Source organism: Ascaphus truei, unplaced genomic scaffold, assembly GCF_040206685.1.
Source record: "Ascaphus truei isolate aAscTru1 unplaced genomic scaffold, aAscTru1.hap1 HAP1_SCAFFOLD_642, whole genome shotgun sequence".
Taxonomy (NCBI): domain Eukaryota; kingdom Metazoa; phylum Chordata; class Amphibia; order Anura; family Ascaphidae; genus Ascaphus; species Ascaphus truei.
In genome coordinates, this window is record NW_027456975.1 from 3,903 (window position 1) to 20,208 (window position 16,306).

At 44.2% G+C, this 16,306-nt stretch overlaps 1 protein-coding gene across 1 annotated transcript; it reads left to right on the forward strand.

Moving 5' to 3' along the window:
* The first annotated feature begins 458 nt into the window (after positions 1-458).
* LOC142485839 (uncharacterized) lies at positions 459-14,254 on the forward strand. The gene is made up of 3 exons (XM_075584554.1): positions 459-521; positions 7,660-7,850; positions 10,597-14,254. Exons 1-3 carry the CDS (start codon positions 517-519, stop codon positions 13,557-13,559), a joined length of 3,159 nt encoding a protein of 1,052 aa, XP_075440669.1. The 5' UTR covers positions 459-516; the 3' UTR covers positions 13,560-14,254.
* The last annotated feature ends 2,052 nt before the right edge of the window (positions 14,255-16,306 follow it).

Genomic DNA, 16,306 nt, shown 5'->3' on the forward strand with positions numbered 1-16,306 from the left:
TGCCCCCCGCCCTTCACCCCCGCCCCTCCTTCACGCAAACGCCCTTCACGCACCCACCCACCCTCCCTGCCCTTCACGCATCCACCCCCCCTCCCCACCCTTCACGCACCCACCTCCCCGCCCTTCACGCACCCACCCCCCCTCCCCGCCCTTCAAGCACCCACCCCTCCCCGCCCTTCACGCACCCGCCCTTCACGCACCCTCCCCGCCATTCACGCACGCTCCCCTCCCCGCCCTTCACACACCCTCCCCGCCCTTCACGCACCCTCCCTTCCCGCCACTGCAATCCCGGGCAATGCAGGGTATATCAGCTAGTTCATCATAAATCATTCAGTTTCTGATCTCACACAGTATTTAGTGTCGGGTAACAGTTACTAAAGTGTTATCAAACCTTTCCATCAAAAATTATTAACTTGTGAATGTACTAATATAACTTTTTTCTTATGAAAACAGATCACTAAAGGTAAAAATGATTATGAGTATATTGATGCAAGGGAAGAAAAGAGTTCTAACTGGATGAGGTAAAGTATTTTTATTTATATTATTTAAATCATCCTTTGTAGATGTTTTTAATGTAATTTTTCTTATAAAGCAGCGCTATCAAGCAGGGCACGTTACTAAACAACGCATGAGAAAAGAATGACATGGAATTATTACTTGCTGCCTACCTTACAGAATATATAGGACACATTCATCAAGTGCTGCCACGGGTTATCACACCTGTTCTGCTGTTAACTCCCTTTGACTTGAAAGGGAGTTAACGTGTCCATGTGTACATATTTGAAATGCTGAATGACGCCTGTCTTTGTTGTGTGTCGTACAGTAACTCTCCTTTCATTTTAATCCAGGGCACCTCTAATTATCCACTTGCTTACATTGAAAACTGCTGCACTGCATTTTTGTTATGGTTTAATACTCCACACGCTTTCCTCAGTGCTTGGGGGGCTTAACTTGGGAATGAAGCTGTTGTTATCACTATATTTTAACTAGTAATTATTACTGCTGCTTCAATAACTCTTTAAAGTAACTGCAGGTCAGAAGCATTATATCTTTGTTAGGATGCTTCCCAGGTCCATGTAAAAGCTGCCTTCCCTGTTAGCGGTCTCTGTGATTGCAATGTGGGCTTAAGTACTTTTCCTGCACCCGATCCCTCTCCTATTTATTCAGCATCTTTGTGTTACTCACATTGGCACGTGCCCGTTTGTACTTCACATTTCAGTACTGTCCCTGCATCTGACCTGATACTCTACTTTTACTCTGTACTTAGGGTTGCCATATGTCAGTTTTTATAATACGGGACGGCGATATCCAGTATGAAAGTGTGACGTAATAATGAGGGATGAACGATTTGTAAACCCTTCGAGCTGAACGGTATCTCCCGTGTGGCTGCTATATTCTTTCTGTTTTATCCTCTCTGTGCTTGGCGTGACGGGGAAAAACGTACGCTGACCTAACGTGTAGCGGTGGGAGAAAAAATAACGCCTATAGGCAGTGTTCGACAAATCTATACATTTGCTCGCCCCGGGCGAGTGGATTTAACCCCCGGACGAGTAAATATTGGCCCAAGCAGCACACGTTTGGTACTAGGTGGCGAGTAGATTTTTTTGTGTGGTGAGTAGATTTTTTGGTGATTTGTCAACCACTGCCTATAGGAGTGGGGGACAGGGTATTATGAGATGACAAGGCAGTGCCAAAACTTATTTTAATAATTTACTAAGGCGACATCTATCTGAAAAGGGAACTATTACACTCACATAGCCAGTGTTCGACAAACCTATACATTTGCTCGCCCCGGGCGAGTGGATTTAACCCCCGGGCGAGTAAATATTGGCCCAAGCAGCACACGTTTGATACTAGGTGGCGAGTAGATTTGTTTGTGTGGCGAGTAGATTTTTTGGTGATTTGTCAACCACTGCACATAGCAATGTATTATGTTTTTATAACTGATTTCATCATAGTTATTTTAAATTCAGACATTTCCCGTCATGGCGCTAAAATATGGAATAGGCAGACTTTCTTGGCTCCAAAAATGAAGCCGGTTGCTCTGCTATTCGCAACAGAGCAACTTTGAAAATCCGCCTTTGCATCACCGACTCGAGCCACTAGATGGTTTGGTTCTCTGATCGGGCCGACTCCTTACATACACTCCGCTGAGCTATCTCTAGCATGGAAGACGGAGTGGCGACCAATCAGAGCGTGGGGATTCCTCCCACCAGCCAATTAGAATGGGGGCTCGCCTGGCTGCTGACGTCAAAGGAGGGGGCGTTCCAAGCCAGCTCGAAATGCCCGGCGAGCGGGAAATATGAATCGGCCAATGAGAAACGCGCTTACCAGCAGAATCTTCCCCCAGACAACCCATTGCCACCCGCTGGGCAGGCTCCACCAGGTCTGCCAGACCAAAAGGTGCCCGAGCGGGGTGCTATTTGTTCTCCGGGCTTGGTACTTCGCCCTCCCCTGCTCACCAAACGGTTTTGTCACCGCTGGACATCCTTTCTCTTCTTTGAACTCGGATGTCTATGCAGACATCCCGGCGCCTATATAGATGCCAGGGCTGACTGTATAGACATTAATACATACAGTATACAACATTAAAACATTGTTTTAATAAACACACACATTCCCAGCTAGCTCAAACACCTACACCCATCCCATCATGAATATATATTTATGCCAAAATGAGTGCTACTGAGCGTGGCAAATGTATACAACAAAAGACAGGGGTGCCCAATGCTACATCAAATTGACAAAACATATATGGTAATAAGTATAAAGTTTAAAAACTTCAATAAAAATAGTAATTACTTGGTTATTTAGTTAAATAACTTTTAACTAAACCAGTGTTTAACTAAATAACTAATTACTATTTTTATTGAAGTATTTAAACTGTATACTTATTGCCATATACAGTATGTTTTGTCAATTTGATGTAGCATTGGGCACCCCTGTCTTTTACTGTTTTAATAAACTCGTATGTGTGGGGAAACCTTACACGTGTAGCGTACTTTTCCCCACCCTATGGAAGATATGGCGAATATGGTGTGCGTGGTGCGTTACCTGTGGCTCACAGAGGGCCTGAACCTCTGCCACTGGGAGTATCTGATTCTTACAATGACCGCGCCTCTACCTGCAAGGGATCCTGACTTTGAGGGATGTACCCTTACAGGAACAATAATAATGAGACACGCACACAAATATATATATGCTAACAACCTTTTACTGAACACAAATAATATTGGTACCCTGTACCACACAGTAAAATAGACCCCAACCTGATAACAATAGTGAGAGTCCCCAGAGTACATTGGGTGCCAGGCGCCAAGCCCTTGATGTCCCTTTCCCAATGTCAAGGCCCACCCAAAGTGTTGGAGATAGCGCTAACCCATGGAGTGTTAGTGCACTGTCTTGGGAGCTTTGTGACAGGCTATTAATAATACAGAAAAAGAATATATACTGGGTTGAACTGGACGAGGCTTAGATATGATAAAATATCATTTATTCCTTGATAAAGGTGAACACACGAGATATACAAATAACAGACAAAATATGGACACTCACTTAAGATGGAATGATGAAACAGTCACATCTGGACTGGTAGTTCATACAGCAAACTTCACAATCATCAAGACACGAAAGACATGAAAAACCATAGCCATAGGCTGAGCCTGGTTCTTATACAATTGTTTCCCATTGAACACAACCTAAACCCAGCCCCTCTCATAAATCAGTGGTGAGGTTGACAGTTTTCCTCAGAGTAAAACTCCTCCCACCCAAGGACGTTTAAAAACGGCTTTTCCTATCTAAATAATCTCATAACTTCAGTTCAGTAGTACTTACTGGCACGCGAGCCATATTAATACATTCCGTCACGCATGACGCTCCCAATGAGACTAAATATTACAGTGTAATACTAACATTAAGAGAGATATTAATATCTGTCTCTTAGGACCGGCTAAACATAAGGTATCTGTATTCATTATTTGCGGCTCGGTCCCACGAATACACATATGTAATTTTTAGCATGTTCAGCCGAGGACATCTCATAATATTCTTATATTTAATAAGGTCATTCATTCGGATCTCTCCTTGGGTAACCGAACCCCTGGCCCCCATCAATAAATCTCTTTGAAGCAGATTTTGGCTTCCATTGTAAGTGTGAAGTATCACACTTAAAAAACACTCAGTTCCTTGGTTCCTGCCCCCAGCATAAACAATTAGGGCAGTTACCTTTTGGTCACTGGTGCTATGTTAATTCTTGCAGGATGCTCTGGTTTGTAAGTGTGAGTTTTAACACTCACCAACCACTCCAGCTTCCTAAACATTTGGTCGCATTCCTTAGTAGGCGGGCATCTTTGACGGTAACTTCAACAAAGGGCTACAATCACTATTCAACTATTAACCCTTGCCCTCCCGGATGGATTCCAGTGTTTGTGTGGTGCAGTCACTGGTATAACACGATACATTTACACAGGGGAATAAACATTTGGGTATTGAAGCAAGGCAAAACACATTACTGGACCTCAGTCCAGTTAACCCCTTGCTTCCCTGATGAGAGTAGAGGGTGGCCAAATGGGGGTGTAACCCCTTTAATCCCGGGCCAAATCCTCTCTATCATCACATGCACGTGGTTAGGTACCTGCACGGGGCTCCAGCACCCGGGTATTGCAGAATAACAAAGAGGATCCGTCTGATCAAACATTGTCGACCGCTATGGCGTCCGCCTCCGCGTTGGGTGAATTACGGCGCGGATAATATAACCTTACCGTCTTTACCACATAGCTGGTCTGGTCCCAGACCTCCGGCCGCAGTCACCGCGTGGCGTCTCACCGGTTCTGTACCTTACTATAGTAGCTACAGGGGAAAGGTCCCTGACTATGGGCTCTCACTATTGCAGCCACAAGCTACAGTGAGTCGGGCCTAAGGGTGAAAGCTCTGGCCTAGTCCAGGAGAGAACTCAACTGAACATGTAGATTGACTTCTCTATCCCACGTGCCAAAACTCATAAATATAAGTTTAAACTCTGGTGCAAAGGGACAAACCTATAGACATTTGTACACTAATAGTAAGAAAAGAGTTCTCACTAAAAAATCCCTATAGTTGCACTCTAAGTACATTTGTTATTTAAGAGATATAAATGACCTCCGAGAATATTATTCTCACATAGAGAACGCTATTATATATATTGGTTCTCTTATGTACCACTGAAAATACAAAAACAATAATGTTTATTACAAAAATTTGTCGTAACTGTGTATAATTATTTACAATGTGCTTAAAAATCCCCTGTGGAGAAGCTAATTGCGGGATTCTGATGTAAGTACAATAAAGTTGTGGCATACCTTTCTCTGCAACGTCACCAGTGTAATTGACCTCCTCAACAGCGATAATACCATAAATTGGCTAGCTGAAGGTTAATACAGCATTATTATCTTTTAAGTACTGTAGGTGCACTATTAAGAGGTTTAAACAGTACAGATAGCAACCTCAAAAATTGCTACCATTATTTTAGCCCACCTAAGGTATTGTTAAGTAGGGCATGTAACTTAGTATACTCTATATACCATCAATCCACAAAAATGTGACCGATCTGTGACCATAATGTAGTGGATGTGATTTGGTATTAGTAAATACTGCTGTCACTTTGAGACTATTTAAGCTCTAGGGAGTATGGTAATTGTAACAGGGTGAGTATCTAATTGCTAAAGTGTTCCCGAAGTTCACAGGAAACGTACGTCGGGTAGTCGTGTTTAAGGGCTGTTATAATAGACAGGAGGAGTTTTGTCATTTTATGTAGTTTTCATTAAAAAGTTTTTTTAACCTCATCTGATGAGTTCCCCACTTCTTTTCATAGCAAGCGGTAGTCCACTCGATCATTTTTTGTTTCACATGATGTAATAGCTACGTCATAATAATCCTGCTGGTATTCCTAGGGGAGATGTCATTCTGTGCTCCTGTGCAGAGCAGGACGGGATCTATCGCTACGTGGGATAGTAGGGAGCGTGTCTCTGTCCATTCTGTCATCAGTGAGGGAGTGGTCACGTGACCCCGCAATCACTCAAAGGGTTAAAATAACTGCTTTACTTATTTGTGTTTTGTGAAAAAATCATGTTCTGTATTTCTCCAGGAACATCGGATACACGCATTAGTTGCTTTGACTAATGAGGGTATTATAATCATTTTTGTTTTTTATTGAAATGTTACGTTTTTATGTTTGCTAAATGGGTTTTTCTCCTTGCTAGCTATCCTAAGCAATCCTTTTTCTCTCACTCCACACGTCTTTCCCCGTCTTTGGAAAGCACGGTCACATATTTCTAAGCTCTATTTAACCAGAGGCAGCTGTTGACTTTATGGATAACTTTAGTTGCTGTCACCTACTGTACACTACTTTACTGGGCAGCTAATGCCAAATCTATATTCCCCAGACTATTACGCTAAGTGCCCATTACCATCACTTATTGTCCTACTAAATCCTAGCCAAACGTCCCGAACCTACTGAAAAACAGTATTTCATTTATTAATTAAACAGCTTGGCAACTTATTTCCCCAATACCCCAACAAGAGATGAGTTACCCGTCTCACATGGTTACTGTGTTCACATTGCTGTTTGTGTTCTGTGTCCCCCTTCGTCCCACACCCTTTATTTGCCTCCCAGGTACTGATTTGCAAGTGGCTATTTTTCCTTATCCACTTTGCCTCCTCTATTTAACAAACACTAGATTCACTAGAGTGCCATAGCCCCAATTGCACTTTAACAGCCACCAAAGTAAATGGCAATGAGCATGTGATCACAGCTGTTCTTTACACCTCTCCCCTCACTCCTGTCTTCTCCTCACTGCCTTGTTCAGCACCATTGCTACCTGTATGTAGCCTTACACGGCCTGTTCAAACAATGTTCAGGCAGAGGTGAGGAGACACTATGAAAAAGGATGGAAGTAAGACTTCATGTGCACTTTTACCATTTTATTCTCCTGCTTTAATACTTTGATGCCCTCCATCCCTTTATCAGAGACATCAAGGTTATGCCTGCCTTCCTCAGGGGTATACTTGCATGAGACCTTTTCATACTTATTCCTTTTAAGCTTTAAGCTGCATTTCTGAATTTGTATTTGATCATATATGTTCATGACCCTGCACTTGAGCATAATGTTAGACTTCTCTTACAGGAACTGGTTCAACTTCTTCAGTTTTATTTTTTCTTATTCAAGCTCAAACCAACACTGTTACCTCATTAGACTTTGGCTCAATGCTTTTTCTATAGTCCAGTTTCCATATCAGTCCAGGGCATGTTATAAGCTCAGGTTGCTAATGGAACACATTCCTGCGACTGTATAACACCTTGTTACATCAACCTCACTTTCTATTTAGTTCCACTGGAAGAGAACTCACCCTTGTAGCCCTTGTGTCATCTTGTCGGGGACTTTTTATTACAGCAGTGTTTTTTTGCTTTTTTTAAGGAATGAGAAAGTAGTCAGTGGCCTGTGATTCCCATGTGGGTACATACAAGTGAGCCGTTGAATATACATTGGTCTCCATTAACTTCTGTTTCAAAAACTAGAGAAGAAAGAAAAGTCGTCACATTATTAACAACTTGTATCTTTTTTTCTGCTCTTCCTTTATAAAATCAACATTACTTTGAACCCTCACTAACTGTCCCAATTTTAGGTTTGTAAATTGTGCGAGAAACGAGGAAGAACAGAACCTTGTGGCGTTCCAGTACCACAGGAAAATCTATTACAGAACCTGCACAAACCTCCCCCCCCACACACAGCTCCTTGTCTGGTATGGAGATGAATATGGCAAAGAGCTTGGTATCAAGTGGGGTACGCTGTGGAAAAGTAACGCGCCAGCACTAGGTAATCAGGAATATGTGTGTTATGTGTTTTTTTACATCTCTATTGTCTTTTTACTGATATTAAATTGCAAATATTGATAGATCTGCATTTACCATTATGGGTCAACTAGAACTTAAAATCACTAAACCTGACTTGAGTCAAAGGGCCGGATACATCAAGCTGCGGTAACCTAAAATGCTGTATTAACGCCCCCCCAAAAAGTGCCTTCTTTTTATTGTGCAATACATCAGTGTGTTGCACCGCCAAAAATAAAGCACCTTTTACAGGACCCGTTAAAAGCATCGGATCCAATAAAAGCCAGGCATTATACCTCATGTTTAGGGAAACACTGCCATACATCAAGTTCTGATATTTATCAGAATGGGAAGAACGCCAGAAATACCGCAAATATTTTATCACCTGCTCCAGGCTGACGTTAGCCCTGTCTTTCCTATGGTATACTGGGCAATATACTGGTCATTTTACTGTATACATAGGCCAGATAAGCTAAACCAACCTGAAAGACATAACATTACTATTATAATACATTACAGAAAATATTAACCCCTTAGTAGTCCACAGTTTAATAACTAGTTATCGGTTTCCATGACTAGCTGACCACAAATGTGGTTTTAGACATTAACATAAAAAAATTACACATTTAAAACAAAACAAAAAAGAACATTCAAAATACATTTTACACATGAAACCATTGATTATCACTGTGGATAACTAGGTCCTCTCAATGGGGGGCACACATATCCACATTGGCAATAAATGGTAACCCAGTAACACAAAAATACATCAACAATATTAAAATACATTTATAACTGCCCTTCGTTATCTCAGTGGCTAACCGCTAAGGACATGAAGAGAGTTGGTGGATGTACCATGTGATGAAGACCTTTTTCTGGGTGCTGGGGCGTCACCTTAAAGGGAGCAAATTACATTCCACAATTTTTCGTTGCCCCCAACACCATCGTATACGTGTGTGTGTGTACAAACACACACACATGCTTACACTTACACTTCTGCTACTGATTCTCCTCCATACAAACATTGCATTATAATAAACACGTACCCACCATAACTTTACGTACGTATGTTTCACCACACTTAGTAAAGTATGATGGGTAAAAAAAGTGACAAAAACCCTCCACAGTAAAGCATATAACAAATGGAAATATTACTGTATGCTTGTTCACATGTCTTTGACAGGTCTGCAACCCCGCCTTTCACCATTATCACCCAGCACTTCCACTGCAGCAAGGGATTCTGTGAAATGATATGCAAATGAGCAAACAGTAGCAGAAGTATAGACTCCTTGTTTCCTTAAAAAAAAACCATCAACAATTATTAAATAACTAACACAGTTCTGGAACTCACTGGATGATATTAGTATAGCTTAATTAAGTCTGAATAACATCTGTGATGTCAAATACAATAATTAGGTATTTGTTTTCTGCTTTAACAATGGAGATTTAGCAGAAAGTTGGGTCATCCTATAACTATTAGAGACCTGGTACATGGAACGGTAACGGGAACACCCGGTGACTGATATCTGAGCACCTACTGAGACACATATTCTATTCATTGTACAAGCAATTTTTAATGATGCCTTCACATCTGAAACTATCGACTTACTATCTGTCTAAGGATTTGTGCCACTTTAAATGGTGTTTTGCATCTAGTGACACTTCCTTTTAAATCTTTAAATATTATGATCCACTTTAAATGTATGATCCACTACATCTACTCTCCCTGCCCTAATGCTGCACATGTGCTTTGCAATGTACATCTACTCTCCCGGCCCTAATGCTGCACATGGTGTGCTTTGCAATGTACATCTACTCTCCCGGCCCTAATGCTGCACATGTGCTTTGCAATGTACTTCTACTCTCCCGGCCCTAATGCTGCACATGTTGGGCTTTGCAATGTACATCTACTCTCCCGGCCCTAATGCTGCACATGTTGTGCTTTGCAATGTACATCTACTCTCCCGGCCCTAATGCTGCACATGTGCTTTGCAATGTACATCTCCTCTCCCGGCCCTAATGCTGCACATGTGCTTTGCAATGTACATCTACTCTCCCGGCCCTAATGCTGCACATGTGCTTTGCAATGTACATCTGCTCTCCCGGCCCTAATGCTGCACATGTTGTGCTTTGCAATGTACATCTACTCTCCCGGCCCTAATGCTGCACATGTGCTTTGCAATGTACTTCTACTCTCCCGGCCCTAATGCTGCACATGTTGGGCTTTGCAATGTACATCTACTCTCCCGGCCCTAATGCTGCACATGTTGTGCTTTGCAATGTACATCTACTCTCCCGGCCCTAATGCTGCACATGTGCTTTGCAATGTACATCTCCTCTCCCGGCCCTAATGCTGCACATGTGCTTTGCAATGTACATCTACTCTCCCGGCCCTAATGCTGCACATGTGCTTTGCAATGTACATCTACTCTCCCGGCCCTAATGCTGCACATGTTGGGCTTTGCAATGTACATCTACTCTCCCGGCCCTAATGCTGCACATATTGGGCTTTGCAATGTACATCTACTCTCCCGGCCCTAATGCTGCACATGTTGGGCTTTGCAATGTACATCTGCTCTCCCGGCCCTAATGCTGCACATGTTGGGCTTTGCAATGTACTTTTACAGTTTACTTTCATCCTAAACTGTTTGGGATATACCACTTTACGTCTCCTTCATGACCCTTTGTAAGACAGTTTGTGTAACAGGGATTTTTTTTTGTCTCTCGTCTAGTACAAAGACCAGCACAAATACCCCACCCATGCCAACACTGCAAGGTTGCTTTTAGCAGTCAGGATTACCTCCTCAGACATCTGAAGTTCAAACACCCAAATGTGTATATGGAAAAGATGAGGACAGAAGAATCTTCCAGATTAGAGAATCGATTAGAAAGCAGCATTCCAATAACTGTGTCAGAAAATGCAACTTTCAACCAGTCATCGCTATTTATAAACAATGTAACTGCTTCTCATTCAAAAGGAAATATATTAGAAGGTGCCAAAGGAAAAGAGCTTGGAGAAAGTGGGAAGAGTCAGACTTTGTTATTAGACCACAAGAGGACACACACAGGGGAGAGACCGCATGTATGTGGGGAATGTGGGAAGGGATTTAGTAAATTATCCAACCTGAACACACACAAGAGGACACACACAGGGGAGAGACCGTATGTATGTGGGGAATGTGAGAAGGGATTTAGTCAGTTATCCACCCTGAACCTACACAAGAGGACACACACAGGGGAGAGACCGTATATATGTGGGGAATGTGGGAAGGGATTTAGTGTCTTATCCAGCCTGAACACACACAAGAGGACACACACGGGGGAGAGACCGTATGTATGTGGGGAATGTGGGAAGGGATTTAGTGTCTTATTCACCCTGAACCTACACAAGAGGACACACACGGGGGAGAGACCGCATGTATGTGGGGAATGTGGGAAGGGATTTAGTCACTTATCCCACCTGATCAGACACAAGAGGACACACACAGGGGAGAGACCGCATGTATGTGGGGAATGTGGGAAGGGATTTAGTAAATTATCCAACCTGAACACACACAAGAGGACACACACAGGGGAGAGACCGTATGTATGTGGGGAATGTGAGAAGGGATTTAGTCAGTTATCCACCCTGAACCTACACAAGAGGACACACACAGGGGAGAGACCGTATATATGTGGGGAATGTGGGAAGGGATTTAGTGTCTTATCCAGCCTGAACACACACAAGAGGACACACACGGGGGAGAGACCGTATGTATGTGGGGAATGTGGGAAGGGATTTAGTGTCTTATTCACCCTGAACCTACACAAGAGGACACACACGGGGGAGAGACCGCATGTATGTGGGGAATGTGGGAAGGGATTTAGTCACTTATCCCACCTGATCAGACACAAGAGGACACACACAGGGGAGAGACCGCATGTATGTGGGGAATGTGGGAAGGGATTTAGTGTCTTTTCCAGCCTGATCAGACACAAGAGGACACACACAGGGGAGAGACCGCATGTATGTGGGGAATGTGGGAAGGGATTTAGTGACTTATCCAGCCTGATCAGACACAAGAGGACACACACAGGGGAGAGACTGCATGTATGTGGGGAATGTGGGAAGGGATTTAGTGACTTATCCAGCCTAAGGAAACACACGAGGACACACACAGGGGAGAGACCGTATGTATGTGGGGAATGTGGGAAGGGATTTAGTCACTTATCCAGCCTGAGGAAACACAAGAGGACACACACAGGGGAGAGACCGTATGTATGTGGGGAATGTGGGAAGGGATTTAGTGACTTATCCAGCCTAAATCTACACAAGAGGACAAACACAGGGGAGAGACCGTATGTATGTGGGGAATGTGGGAAGGGATTTAGTGTCTTATCCCACCTGAACACACACAAGAGGACACACACAGGGGAAAGACCGCACGTATGTGGGGAATGTGGGAAGGGATTTAGTCACTTATCCAGCCTGAGGAAACACACGAGGACACACACAGGGGAGAGACCGTATGTATGTGGGGAATGTGGGAAGGGATTTAGTCACTTATCCAACCTGAACCTACACAAGAGGACACACACAGGGGAGAGACCGCATGTATGTGGGGAATGTGGGAAGGGATTTAGTCACATATCCAACCTGAACCTACACATGAGGACACACACAGGGGAGAGACCGCATGTATGTGGGGAATGTGGGAAGGGATTTAGTCAGTTATCCAACCTGAACACACACGAGAGGACACACACAGGGGAGAGACCGTATGTATGTGGGGAATGTGGGAAGGGATTTAGTGTCTTATCCAGCCTGATCAGACACAAGAGGACACACACAGGGGAGAGACCGCATGTATGTGGGGAATGTGGGAAGGGATTCAGTGTCTTATCCAGCCTGAACCTACACAAGAGGACACACACAGGGGAGAGACCGCATGTATGTGAGGAATGTGGGAAGGGATTTAGTCACTTATCCCACCTGATCCCACACAAGAGGACACACACAGGGGAGAGACCATATGTATGTGGGGAATGTGGGAAGGGATTTATTAACTTATCCAACCTGAACACACACAAGAGGGCACACACAGGGGAGAGACCATATGTATGTGGGGAATGTGGGAAGGGATTTAGTGTCTTATCCCACCTGAACACACACAAGAGGATACACACAGGGGAGAGACCGCATGTATGTGGGGAATGTGGGAAGGGATTTAGTGACTTATCCAGCCTGAACACACACAAGAGGACACACACAGGGGAGAGACCGTATGTATGTGGGGAATGTGGGAAGGGATTTAGTCAGTTATCCAGCCTGAACACACACAAGAGGACACACACAGGGGAGAGACCGTATGTATGTGGGGAATGTGGGAAGGGATTTAGTGTCTTATCCCACCTAAACACACACAAGAGGACACACACAGGGGAGAGACCGTATGTATGTGGGGAATGTGGGAAGGGATTTAGTGTCTTATCCAGCCTGAACACACACGAGAGGACACACACAGGGGAGAGACCGTATGTATGTGGGGAATGTGGGAAGGGATTTAGTGTCTTATCCCACCTAAACACACACAAGAGGACACACACAGGGGAGAGACCGTATGTATGTGGGGAATGTGGGAAGGGATTTAGTGTCTTATCCAGCCTGAACACACACGAGAGGACACACACAGGGGAGAGACCGCATGTACAGTAGCGACAAAGTTTATTCGAGCAAATGCCGCTCGGCAGGATGCGTGGCGGCAGCGTGGAGAAGCGTTGAGTAGCGGCTCGTTCGCGTGACGTCGGTGACGTCACAGTCAAGCGAGCGCCCGGCTTCCCTGGCTTCCCCGACTCCCCTGAAGGTTTGAAGTGAGGTAAGCGGGGGAGCGGGGAAGCAGAGGGGCACAGCAGGCGCAGCTAGGGGGTCGGGAAGATGTTTAAATTGCGCGCGGATTGGAGGGGGGGGGGAACGGAGGGGACGCGGCTGGATGCGGCTGATGTGCTGACTTTCCTCAGCACCAGCCGGAGTAAATCCCGGTGAACCGGCGGCATTTGCTCGAATAAACTCTGTCGATACTGTATGTGGGGAATGTGGGAAGGGATTTAGTCACTTATCTAGCTTGAGGAAACACAAGAGGACACACACAGGGGAGAGACCGCATGTATGTGGGGAATGTGGGAAGGGATTTAGTGTCTTATCCAGCCTGAACCTACACAAGAGGACACACACAGGGGAGAGACCGTATGTATGTGGGGAATGTGGGAAGGGATTTAGTCTCTTATCCAGCCTGAACACACACAAGAGGACACACACAGTGGAGAGACCGCATGTATGTGGGGAATGTGGGAAGGGATTTAGTCTCTTATCCAGCCTGAACACACACAAGAGGACACACACGGGAGAGACTGTATGTATGTGGGGAATATGGGAAGGGATTTAGTGTCTTATCCAACCTGAGGAAACACAAGAGGACACACACAGGGGAGAGACATCTCTCTCATGGGGAGGGATAACACGCTCACATATAAGTGCAAACGTGCTTAATATATGGGGTTTGCCTGAGCGAGGGCTTAGAATCTGTGTTTCGCTAAATTATATTGAAAAGTGACTTTACTTTATTATGTATAAAATAAGCATTTTAAAAGGATAAGTTATAACTTTTTAAAAGCAGGTTATATACATAATCCCCATTGTAGTTTTATTTAAAGTTAAATGTTGTAAATGTCCATGCTGTTGGTTCTAATAAAATGCGTGTTCCCCATTATGCTAAAGCTGTCTAGTCTCACTTATTGTAGCTGCGGAATGGGACATTTTGTCATGGCCGTTTCACCACGATCAAATAGCCACCGGCGTTCAGACAGACCCTGTGGGGGACACGGGACTGTGGGGAGGGATTGGATTAGGGGGGGGGCACAGGACTGTGAGGGGGATTGGACTTTGGGGGAGCACGTGGGGGGGGGCACTGGACTGGTGCTGGCACAGGACTTTGGGGAAACACGGGACTGGGGGGGGCATGGGACTCTAGGGAGGCATGGAACTGTGGGGGCCCCTCGTTCACCTCAGGGTTTTGATTTGGTTTCCGTTTTGGCGGGAAAGTGAGCTTTGTGATACCAGGCAGATGTGGGACAGGTTTCAGGCGATTGGCTGAGGAGCAGCTGCTGGGGAGGTGGGCAGAGTGCTGTGATTGGGCAGGCCAGAGGGAGGGTGTGGCTAGGGAGTTTGGGTGGGAAAATGAAAGGTACAGTGTATATATAGACGGAGCAGAAGCAGAGAGGGAAACAGTTAGGGGACATTGGCTGCCCCTCTCCCCTCCTTATGTGTTATAATTATAACACCTTGTATAGTTTAACACATATATATATATATATATATATATATATATATATATATATATATATATATATATATATATATACATACTGTACATAGTGTTTTATGCTGTCGCAGCATGGCGACTGGGTTTGAAGTGCTATTGCTGGTCAGCATCATTCTGGGTCAATTTATACTGACTGGGGCCTGGGTACGGTTGGGCGATAACAAAAACTTCAACGACATTAATACGTTTATCACAATAACAATATGTGTCGCAATAGAGAAACCACATCAGAGAATGTTCTAGTAAATCTATAGAAAATATTATTCCTTAAAGACACATTTTATTCTTCAAGCAGCAGAACTGGTGACACTTTGTGTTTGTTTAATTGGTTTGAAGCAGGGGGTCTCCTGAGCTGAACCGGGTTAATTGCAGCACCAGGGATCCCCTGCTTCCCAGGATACTTACCTCGGAAGGGGATGACATCACGGCTTCCTATTGGCCCACGGGACATATAAGCTGCCATTTTGATAACCCCAACTAGCCCAGCCAGAGCTGCTACCAGCACCCCCTTCCGAGGTAAATATCTCGGGAAGCAGGGGTGCCCAAAGCGGAAATTATTTTGATACTAGAATTGTTAACTCCATCTTCTCCATTTTTCCCCCTTTTTTTCGCTCCTTATTATAAACCAGATATGTTGGGAGCAAAGAATAAAAACATAAATTCTTTCATCCCATCTCCCTATGTTTAATAACTTGAAATGGACCGGTTCTTATCTGCACCTGCAGTGCACAGAAATCATATAATTTAATAACGTGATAATAAACATCTTATTATGTTTGTCATATACATAGAGAGACTTCAAAAGTACGACCAAATGTGCAATATAACCTCAATTGAAAATAAATATTTTATATAATGTATAATGCTTTTTTTGGTAAGAAATATAGTTGCCGGTACCTGACTGGGAGTTTGGTGGGAGCGGGGACTCTTACCTTCTCCTGCTTCTCATCTCCAGCTACGTCGCATTGGTGTGACGTCATTGTTGTCATGGCGACACGTCATCGCAAGGAGAAGATGCCGGAGATGAGGGTTGAGGCGTTGAGTACGGGTGGCGCATGGGTTTTGAGTGCTGGCTGTGAGTGGG